General features: G+C 33.2%; 1 protein-coding gene across 4 annotated transcripts in view; it reads right to left on the bottom strand.

Moving 5' to 3' along the window:
* LOC135210896 (neural-cadherin-like) overlaps positions 1 to 12,500 on the bottom strand; it is a 481,919-nt gene that overhangs the window by 293,109 nt on the left and 176,310 nt on the right. For all 4 annotated transcript variants that reach the window (XM_064243833.1, XM_064243830.1, XM_064243831.1 and 1 more), the window contains exon 2: positions 5,039 to 5,077. Coding sequence is in view for 3 of the 4 variants with exons in the window: in XM_064243830.1 (XP_064099900.1) it covers positions 5,039 to 5,077 (39 nt within the window). In the remaining variant the exon portion in view is untranslated. The remainder of the gene's footprint in view (positions 1 to 5,038; positions 5,078 to 12,500) is intronic.

Raw genomic sequence — 12,500 nt, 5'->3', positions numbered from 1 at the left:
AATTTTTCATGGTAAAATCAGAATGAAGAAAAGGCAGCAGTTGCTAGTTGACGGTATGTCAACGCTTTGCACCCTTTATTCTCGAGATCGATCATACATTCAGTGTTTTTCAAACCCTTGGCTTCCGTCTTTTTGTAATGTGTCAGGAAACATCATTACAAAACCAATAAACTGTGTTGGAACCCATAGCTATAATAAAACGTCTGTAGTTATATGTGAACTTTTCACATAATTTTTATTTTAAATAGGAAAATGAGTAGTGGGTGAAACTTATATGGTCTTTGATTATATAAAACGTCAATAATGGTTATTCAATAAATTAAGCATATTTCCTTTCGAACTATATCTTTGTAAATATTTTGAAAATGTATTATGTATATATATGTGGTGTGTGTCTGTATGTGTGTTGTGTGTGAATAATGAACACTTGAATAGTACATTACATCTGGAAAATTTTTTGGTTCCTCCAGACAGGGATTGCAATATTTCGCACAAGAGAAGAAGGAAGAATGATTTCCCATTATCATCATCACACATCCAACACTGAAGAGAGTAAACATATCTAATAATACAAAACAAATAAACTGATTAATAAAACACGATCAAAGGTCACGTTTAACATTCGTGATACTGTACAGTACTGTACCTCAAGACTTTTCCGCTTTGAACAAATAGCTCTTTGCTCTTTGCACTGAAAACACATACCTATCAATAATAATAATAATAATAATAATGATAATATGATAATTGATATGATAAGGATTAATGTATGATATGATAATGATAATGATTGATAAGGATAAATGATGAATAATAATAATAATAATAATAATAATAATAATAATAATAACTATAACTATCATGAAAATAATATAAACAACGACTGTGATCGGATTTCGCAATGAATTTGATGTACAATGCAATTATACAGACAAATAACAAGAATGTTTAAAAAATATGAATCTTAAAACTAAAAATACTCTAAATAAAATAACAAGACTAAATGTAAGAATAGCATCTGTTGTACACTAAAACAGTAATTTATCTGCAAATATAGAGCCTGCTTCCCCCTTAACTTCAGGCAAAAATGAAATGCACTACAAAAAGATGCAATTTTCTTTACGAGACAAATTTTTTATGAACAGCCAAATTAACCTTGACACAAAATCCCTTCGTAATGTCTGCATGATATACGTTTCAATTATTAACCGATGTATAATAAAGAAAGGTAAAATATATGTATATATAAAAAGCAACTGCAATTCCTCGTTTATATTTTCAGAAATTTAATGAACCAATATAGTGAAGTTATTGGACATTCCATAACCAACTGTCTATATTCTCTCGTACTGAAAGGATAATTTAACTGACAAATATTGTTTCCTGTCATTATGATTACACCAGAGACGGTAATATTCTCTCTCTCTCTCTCTCTCTCTCTCTCTCTCGTCTCTCTCTCATCTCTCTCTCTCTCTCTCTCTCTCTCTGATTTTTGTCTGAAGTAAGTGTATATATATACATATAATAATATATATATATACTATATATATTATATATTATATATATATATATATATATATATATATATTATATATATATATTATGTGTGTGCGTGTGTCTTCTCTGATATCGTATGACTCCAAGAAACAACGACAACAAAAAGTCATGCCCTTATTTATAATAAAAATGTTGAATAGTGGACGAGCTCCTTGCAGGAAAACATACACAACCGCCGCCTCACATAGTTAACTTAGCAGCACGCTTATTACAAACGCCATTCACCTCTATCTCGCAAGTACTTCTTGAATAATAAGTCCTTTCCTTTCCTCTCCTTTCCTTTACCGTCTTCATTCCAAATTTACTTCTTCTTCCTCCTAACACTTCAGAATTACACTTCTCACAATCCTACCGTCCCCACTATTTCCATAAGACCTAATGATTTGGCAATACTTTTACCTAAGCAAACCTCTCAACCGCTTCGAGATATCATATATATATATATATATATATATATATATATATATATATATATATATATATATATATATATATATAGAGTGTGTGCGCGCGTGTGTTATATTTGTAATCACTTAAGCAATTATACATATATCACACGTTTATCACATGTGATACATATATATGTATATATATATATTATATATATATATATATATATATATATATATATATATATATATATATATATATATATATATATATATATATATATATATATACTTCTAGGGCACAATTTTTCACGGATACAACATTCATTGAATAGAATGGCTTTTTCACTGTTAACCAGCTTTTTTTAAATTGCTTCATATTTTCTAATTATTTTCTTTACTTCATTGTTCAGGTTACTAATGGACACATAATGGGGTTCTTCCATTTACTCCAGTATACACGCGACAGCTGTTTCGTCAACCTATACGTATTGACGTTATCAAGCGTACTGATACAAATATGAGCCTACATGCGTTTTGTGACGTCATGAGGACGGAAAGGTCGTACAATTGCCAGATACCTAGTTTTAAGTATTTACAAAAGACTATTGTGAAACATAAAATAAGACAAATAAATAAATATGTTAACAACAGAAATTATATAAAAAGTTGAAAGTAAGTTATTATATACACATTATACATAAATATATATTAATTACATATATGTTTAATTCACTGAATGTCAGTGTTGCGCTCCTGTCCGCGTGTGGTGGTTTTGTTCCACGCGGTTGAAGGGCTGCCTCCTACACGAGGGCAAGGATCGGTCTGCCTCACGTTGGATGTTAAGGTTGCTGCGTTGCATGGCGATGCTGACTGCTTCTGATATCAATAAACGATTGTAGTTGCCTTCCTTGTGTATTATTTTGGTGTTTGTGAAAAGTTCTTGTAAGGATGGTTTTTTATTGTGGGTATCCACAAAGTGCTGATGAATGGCTCCTTGGTTTCTGTGGCCCTGCATGCGACGTTTGAGTGTAGTGGTTGTGTGTCCGATATAGCATTTTTAGGGGGACTGACATTGCTCGTCAGCACAAACAAACTTGTATACTATATCAGATTGAACCTCTTTCTCCGTCGATGGGGCCGTACTATTTTTCATTACCAATGAGGCCGTAAGGTTTCGTTAGTCGCTTTCCACGTCGAACAGTGTGTTATGGCGCGTTTTATGTATGCATTTACCACAGATCGTTTATATGCATCAGGGCATTCTCCTCTAGCATTTAAGCATCTCCCAGCGTCTGTCTTTTTAGTGTATACGGTGGTATTGTATTTGTTGTTCTTTTGGGTCACAAGTACGTCCAAGAAAGGGAGCATCTTCTCATCACTTCTTTCTACGGTAAAATTTAATGTAGAATTTTCTTGGAGTTTATTTACTAATTCTTCTATGTCATTGTCGCCCTTTGTTGTGATAAAGATATCATCAATATATATATATATATATATATATATATATATATATATATATATATATATATAATATATATATATATATATATATATATATATATATATATATATATATATATATATATATATATATATATATATATATATATATATAAAAACAGAATAAGTAAAGAGCACATTTATTTTATGTCGCTCTAGTTAGTATTAAAATGAGAGCTGAGATGAATGACCTTTAAAAAATGGTAATTCATATGAAATAATAAAGTAAAAACTATGCATTACTTCAAGTATAAAACCGAATTATCAGTGCAATTTTTCCTACCGATTTCATCCTACACAATTGAGAAACGTTTTTTTAACTTCATGGTAAAATAGTTTATTCTAAATTAAAATGAGTAAAACTTAACGCGTGGATTGCTGGTAGTGAAAAAGAGTAATTCCTACAATGTCACAATGTCACTTTTATCGTCATATATCACTGAGGGAACGAAATTCATTCAATGACTCTTCATTGTATATCTCATTACATATGGTTTAATAAGTACTTCAATCATGTACACACACATGTTATATATATATATATATATATATATATATATATATATATATTTGTGTGTTATATATATATATATATATAATATATATATATATATATATATATATATATATATATATATATATATATCTTGTCTGTAATATATGTATGGGTAAACTTACTTTCAACGGCCATGCAAGGGAAGCAGTAAAAATATTAAAGCCTATACTGATAAGTCAATGGGGTCTTGTCAATATTGCTCCAGCAAAAACAAGGCAATCGCTTTATATGTATACTTATTCGGGCCATTTCATATTTTCCCAAAACCAATCAAAACGCAGAAAAAAACACGTACCACACAAGAAAAAAACAGCTCTCTCATTTTTCTACAATAATAATGATAAAGTCTCTAAGTATAGGGAGAGACGATGCATTTGAAAGATTGAGACTTACGCAAATACAAGAAGTAACGAGAAGACTGTAATTTAAACACTGGAATATAATTATAAGACATCGGCTGATTTATTTTCACTTTTATATTTAGTGAGATCGAAAATCGGTTCAAAAACTCTTCCCTTACTATTAATATTTTCTTTACATAACACAATTCAAAGTCCAGACTCCAAAAGTGTCTATACATCAAAAAGACTGTTTTCAAAATATCAAACGCACCAAAAGGAAGTCTGGTTTTGGCAACAGAAAAATTTTAATGACTGACTATATCCAGCTTAACAATAGAGTTCATTCTATTTGTCAATAGTCATTCGCGCCCAAAACATGAACCAGATTTTCTAAAGCAAATTGACAATATAAAAGCAAGAACAAACATTATCGACGTCCTTTGAACTATGAAAACATAACTACCGTTGAACTAATCCCAACAGAATTTCAATTAAAATGATCGGAGAAGGTAAATCAAAGCAGGCATTTTTAATCAAACGATAACATTTTGTTTTAAATTGCATCCTTTCCATCTCTTACTCCACAATCCCTGATTCGAAATAATTCAGCGTGACACAAAAAAGATCACAGGTAGTGACAAAAATACCTTTATTATGAAAAAAACAAAACACAATGATTTCACTTTACTCACCGACATTGGAGGGAGATATTTCCTTGGTTCCGTCATAACCTATCAAAAAAGAAATAAATGTTTATTAGCAGAGTTTACTTTTGCATCAAATTAAGTTGGTAACTGACCTTGCGTATAATATATATATATATATATATATATATATATATATATTTATTATATGTATATATATATATATATATATATATATGATATATATATATATATATATATATATATATATATATATATATATTATATATATATATATATATATAAATATATATATATATATATATAATATATATATATGTATATATATATATAACATATATATATACACACACATATACATATATATATATACATATATATATATATATATATATATATATATATATATATATATATATATATATATATATACATATAAATTTACACCTTTTTCCATTTGAAAGAGTCGAGGAACATTTTTGTTCTACCTGTCGTATAAACTTTCACGACCACACAATTAAACCAGATTTAATTGCGAATGGTTAATAATAATGAAACCAGGCAGAACTAAAGGCAGATATAATAAAGGATAAAAAAAAAAGAGCAGATGAGAAAAATCTCTAATAGTTACGGGGCAGTTCGCAAACATAATCACAGCCTTTATTGCAGTACCTTGGCTACGAACACCAGATAAAGAGATTTTATCTTCAATGGGCTGGCCCTGTGGGCGAAAGAAAAATACAAACTCTTCGGCAAAGCTGGTTTTCGAGTTTTTCTCGATGGTCCGCCTCTCTCTCGTTCTTCTTGTGTTGGGGTTTGAGCTGTTACCGCTTCGGACAAATCTGATCGCCATAATCGTAATATTTGATGACTATCTTTTGCTCCCATCTTTTTGCCGTTTATAACTGATAACCTTAAACTTTGTAACCGTTTGCGACTGTTACCTTCGCTGATTAAATGTTCTTCTTCGTCTGCTTGTAATCTACTACATTTAATGGTTAGTAGCTTCAATAATGTTGTTAAATTCTCATTGCTAGTGTAAAATAGAATATCCTGTGATATTACCAATGCAGCATAATGTAATATTAATAATTCACTCACGCAAGCAGAAATGTATGTATTATGGACATACGAATGACTATAATGTGCAAAGGGTAGATTTCAGCTTCACAAAACCTAGCTTAGGTCACAAATCAATGATCAACGCTTCTTTTGAATATGGAAATTAATAAGGATTCAGAAGGACGAAGAAAGGAAAAACTCCAAAGTTAATGAGTGATGGAAAACATACTCATAATTTTTACAAATCTCACCTTAAAGCTGACCAACGAGGGTAAATCAAGATACTTGCCAGGCGTTCGGAGCAGACACTCGTAAGCATATCGCAAGAACAATGTTGGATTATAATGCTCAACTGAGAGATGTGCTACCTTACGGCAGACTGGTACCGAGAAAAGGCATCATATCCTTTTTGCCTCGAGTCAAACATGGAGATCGGCGATACGACAACCTCTCCTAATATGCAAACGTGGTTCCATTTATCTTGATGACTAATGAAGAAGGTGTCCATAATGGAATAATTATAGAACCCCCACAACACTAAAATCTTGACAGAGGATGATTAACGATGATCCATAATGGAGTATTATACACTGTATACAATTATAGGCAGGTGATTCGTATTAACACACTGAACTGGGAAAATCTGAAGAGCTCGCCATATTTGTGGAACATAAATACGACCAAATACCTCAAAACCTGGACATCTTACAAAGCGAGATGAAACATCGGAGCATCAAGGACCCATTACGCATTGAAGTGCATTAAAAAAAGAAAGGAAATTAAGGCAATCTTTGCCACTAAATTATCAATTAGGAGATATCCTTTGAGTAGCAGATGCCATGCACATGAAGGAGACACTTCATTTCTCTACTTTCATCTTCAACAGCAAAGTCATTAAGGGCTTTCGAGTTTGGACAGCGGTAACATATTCATTTACGACATGACCATATATTTCTAAGTTACATATTTCGTCATTATTGCTCTCTCTCTCTCTCTCTCTCTCTCTCTCTCTCTCTCTCTCTCTCTCTCTCTCTCTCTCTCTCTCTCCTAATTTAAAGTTCACAGAAACAGATCATACAAATGTACGACTCTCAGCTCACATTTGCTAAGTCCGTGGTTCACTCCCGGCCAACCAATCACCAGTCCACCTAGCTGCAAATGGGTGTTGTCTTGGAGACCTGTCTGTCGAAAGGAAACGTTTCTATTATTCCATTCTGATAAGTCCTCAATTTTGTCCCCGGTTGCGGTTGCATTTTCCCCGAGACGTAAACGAGTATCGGGACCTTTCCCTGAAAATAAGCGGGACTCCATTTCTTACAAACTAACTGTAGAATTTTCTTGATAATAACCTCATTATGTTTCCCACACCCAAATTACCACTAATAAACCTACCTACTATGAGATTCAGGGCCTCTGTAACACGGTTTTTTCGCAATAACTTTTTATCTATGCATTTCATAAATATAACGCTTATTCAGAATACATATTATATCAACACATAAATTTTGAGTGTATTCTGCACTACGTAGGTTGAATAAATTTGGTACTTATAATGTAAAAGTGACCTTTTTTGAAGACGGGCCAACTTACTCAGAGAAAAGGTTTCGAACGCACTCGTTACGTAACTTATGACAGCATTTCTTCCCTCTTTCTCGATGGATGATTGGCTATACGTAACGAAAGCTAAACCTCTGGCAACAATGACATACAAATTTAAATCCAAGCAAAGCAGTACACCTTTATGAACTCTAGAACCTCTCCACTGATAATTGTCATAATGAAAAAAACAACAAAATATGTTAATAAATACAAAATCACTTCGATTATTAGTCTAACTCCCAAAAATAAGTTTCCAAAGAAATTACAGTCTACTTTATAGGTCACAATCAGATTGACAAGATGTAGGGAATAGTTGGTAATTACCAAAAACATAGTAGACAAGCTTGATTTGATAACTGCTATATCCAATGTCAAGCAATTTTTATTTATTGGCTATCTACCTATTTACTGAAAAAATAGCCGGTACCGTATATTGGCTTTAAACCTTCACCAATAATTATCGTCAGAATGGTGACTTCATGAGGCTCCACCCACTTTCGCCTCGTTATAATTCAGGATAACACTGAAGGCTACCATGGGCATTGTTGGATTAGAAAATTTAACTTCTGGCTATAAAAACTAATTTCTCGAGTAGTTATAAGAAGTGCTAAATGATCCTCAAAGGATCCCAGCAGTTGGTCTAAACGTTTAATTCATGTATATTACTGCTATACTGTTGCGGCACTACTGCTACAGTAGTATTACTACGCTAGCACTAATACCCAACCCACATCTATGTATCGTTCCGCCATTCATAAAGTCTTTGGGTTTCAGAGCCGATGGAATTTCTGTCTGGTGGATGGGCGGGGCAACATTTAGTCAAAAGGTATTTGTTTACCTTGCTTACGTAATGAATGCTTTTCGACTCTTGGCTCGTAATCATTGGCCATGGCGTCGGCTAGATCATTTTTACTCTATAAAAATTAAAACTATCAGGTTTAGGTTATTGATAATGCTGACAAAATTTGTGTGTGGTTGTAAAATATACATATGTCAACTTTCAGCTACATCCGATGCTTTGACAAGGAGCAAAGTCCAAAAAACCGTGTTACAGAGACCCTGAATCTCATAGTAGGAGACGGCCAGAAACCGGGGCTGGTGCAATACTAGATAACATCTCAGGAATTTGCTTCCCGGTCTTCAACAGCTATCTGGCCTCTTTATTGGAACAAAACTCGAGTTCCGTTAATTTTTTATTTCATACCTTAGTACAAGGTATTTCATCTTTCATAGTCTGGGAAGATATGAGTGTATTCATATCTTCCCAAACCATACCATCCACCAGAGTTAATTCCAACAGCTGTAGCCGAAACTAAATCATGGAACAATCTTCCCATTAATGTAGTTTAATGGTTGGCACTTCACGGGTTAAAAGTGAGTGAAAAGGTCCTTTTACTAAATAACAGCCTGACCTGAGTCTCATTTCATGTGCTTGTTGGTGTTATTCATCTTTTCCGCAGTGGCTGCCTCTCAATAGGGGAGGCATTTTGTGCGCTAGATCCAATGGTTAAGGTCACACCCACTAGAAGTCAGAGGTCCTGTTTGTATTCAATCATGTCACTAGATGGTGCTGTATTACTCAATATAATCTAGCAACTGCCCTTGTTATGTGTTTGTTGGAAAAAATTTTATGCTTGTAAAAATCTCTCTGAAGAAGAGTAATTAATATGTCATGATATTCATTGTTAACCTGGATTTTTTGTTAGAAATTGTGCAACCAACACAAATAGGACCTTACTGAACACAAACATTAAACTACCACTATTGAGCCCTTGAGTTTGTACCATTCTGCTTTCCAACTAGGGTTATTGCTTGGCTAATTAAAGCAAAAAACTAGTTATGGTGTCGGTTGAATAAACAATAGTAAAAATTAATTAGCGATTAAATCTTTAGATAAAAAAAAGCAAAATTTTGGCATAATCACACAATACGCAAACATATAAGGTAGACCTCTGTTAACAAAAATAACAGAAACTGTAGTGGTAGCAGCAGTAATTGGCTCTGTGCCTTAACAAGGATGATTTTCAGAGGAAAAAGTCAACAATATACGAAAATGCATCGCTGAACAACATGCTAATGAATGAAATGGGATCAAAAGCGATTTCGAGATAATGACGCCTTAAACAGTATCACAAATTCTCTTCCAACTTTCGTGGTCCACAGATTTTCTCATAATCATTCCAAAATCTGACCCAAAACAATTTCCAATGAAAGGCGCTCGTTCACGGGGTTCTCGCACTAATACCTCCCTCATTTAAGGATGAATTCCCTATACGTCTTCCTCTTCACCATCACACACACTCTTCTCGTCACTCCAGATTTCACACATTTTCTTACAAAGTCATTCTTTAGTTCTTATTTTTCTTTCATACTGATCAGTTTTCGATCTCCCTAGTCTCACCGTCCTTCTCTTTGCCACCCATAACTTTCTGCAGTTCGCCAACTTCTTCTATAATCCATCACCAGTATTTACTTAACAATCGAAGAAAACTTCACATTAAAAAAAAAAAAAGTGAAAATGGTTAGACTTTCAGAAGACAATGCTGCCTCTTAGACTACCTCTGATAATGGTTCCCTTAACCAGGCTTGGTTCGAAGGTACTTTCATGGGATACGAGAAGCTGTCATTAGCGACATCTATTTCGCTTACCATGTTAAAATTTTTCAGTATCTTTAACTCGATTACCTTGAGGCATTCCTCCCATCCCTAACTCAGAGAGAGAGAGAGAGAGAGAGAGAGAGAGAGAGAGAGAGAGAGAGAGAGAGACTTTGGCACAAAGCACGAAATGAGGAAACTAATGAAATGCAGTGAAAACATCCTATTCTCGCTCTTTCAACTTTTACTACCAAAAGTGTCACGGGAAAAAAGGAGTCATTAGTTTTCGCTTCCCTTTCAGAACTGAACTTCGCAAAGAGCTAACAAAGACTTACTACGTAGGACGACGGTCCAAATCATTAGCGATCTTAATACAACCAATCTCTCTCTCTCTCTCTCTCTCTCTCTCTCTCTCTCTCTCTCTCTCTCTCTCTCTCTCTCTTATACTTGGCTATGCGTAAAACGTACCTTTTTCAAGTTCGAATCCTGAAAAAATCTATTTCAAATCATCTTGTACTAGTAATAGTAATCTTCGTAGTACACTTATTAGAACTAATGAGATGTATAAATCATGGGCTGTTTTTTATTGAATGCGAGACATGCATTGCATTCCTATAAGCCTACATGTCACTATAAAAAGGTAACTGAAATAAGGTTATTAATCAGAAAGAAATATTAAATAAATACTATTGAAAAAACTGCACTAAGCCCTGCACAGTAATGCTTGCTCAATGTGAGATCAGGATTAGCAATTTGCAATGAAAAAGTGGTATTAAATCTTTGTATTCATATTCTCTGTTATATTCGCCGCTTTCGCAACGGCACAGTAAGACGTAACCCTCACTAAGAAGTAAGCAAAACTGAACATTTTCTGTCAGTGACACGAGGATACAATTTTTTATGTAATTATTTATGACATTTACTTACACAATTTTCACTCTTGAATAGCAAATACATGAATGTCAACATTATCTTATGAAAAACCAATACGAAAACATAATCTTTCAGAATGCTGGACCTCTAATATACAGCCAACACAAGCGGGTCGTTAGAGTCATCGAAATGGATCCGTACAGCACCAATCATGATAAGAACTATAGTTATATGGGTAGCTATTCTATTGAAGTCTTGAGCGCATCTGGCCTCCAGTAAATGCCAGGCAGCGCTGTACGATTCAATTACCTATTAACATAATTGGTTATTGATATTTTTTTTCTTTACTCATATAAAATACATTTAGACATTAATAATTCCTAGAAAGTTTATTGTCAATATTTAATATTTTGGACTAGGATAAGGATAAGATTTTAAAATACGTCCAATACCTGCTCCGTTCTCGCATGATCACATGTAAGCCTCATAAGGTTAATTTTTTTCTTCTGCAAAATGCTCTTTGAAATGGCATACCAACCCGATATTGACATCTTCAATGAACTGATTCTACAACCCTTCAACCATGCTACTTTCAAGTCCAAACGGAAAATAAATTTTAGTAAACAAAACATTACGGAAGTTTAACTTGAAACTTTATCAGTGTTCCTTGGTTATATGGTAGTAATGCATCAAATAAACTCGATTATTGGTTGTGTAAATCATTTTCAAGAGAACATTCACTATCGAGTAAAGGATACACGAAGATTTAAGCAATGCCCATAATGCAGTTGCAACACGTCACGAAAAATCTAAGCCATAAACAGGTTTATTTTTATTTTTTGATCTGGAAAGTAAACAGTAAATTTACAACTTGATAACCACAAAGAGGTTGCCATCATTAAACGTAATGAAGCCATTAGCAAGAGTTGACCATCTGACAACAGGTATAATTATACCCGACTACCTTCTAGCTGAGTCCGACGAAGAGCTGGAAAACCACTAACGAACTGCGACCGTTAAGAAACGATTAAACTCTATCCAGAATTATTTCATTTAACAGTAAGAACAGTTCTTTCACATGCCATCAAATATGGTATTTTAACAGGCAAGCTTTATGCTGTAAATACTGTTACGGAAGAATTTTGCACATCAACATGGAGATCCGAATTCCAGTTCAATAAATTTCTTCAATTAGATGTATTTCACTCAAGGCTGATCATCATACTTATAATTCTAAAATAGGCAATACCAAAGTGTTTACCATATTAATATAATAATTATTATATATAGATATATATATATATATATATATATATATATAGATATCATATATAATACCATATATATATATATATATATA

Source organism: Macrobrachium nipponense, chromosome 4 (assembly GCF_015104395.2).
Source record: "Macrobrachium nipponense isolate FS-2020 chromosome 4, ASM1510439v2, whole genome shotgun sequence".
NCBI classification, from domain to species: Eukaryota; Metazoa; Arthropoda; class Malacostraca; order Decapoda; family Palaemonidae; genus Macrobrachium; species Macrobrachium nipponense.
This window is presented reverse-complemented; position numbering and strand designations above follow the sequence as displayed.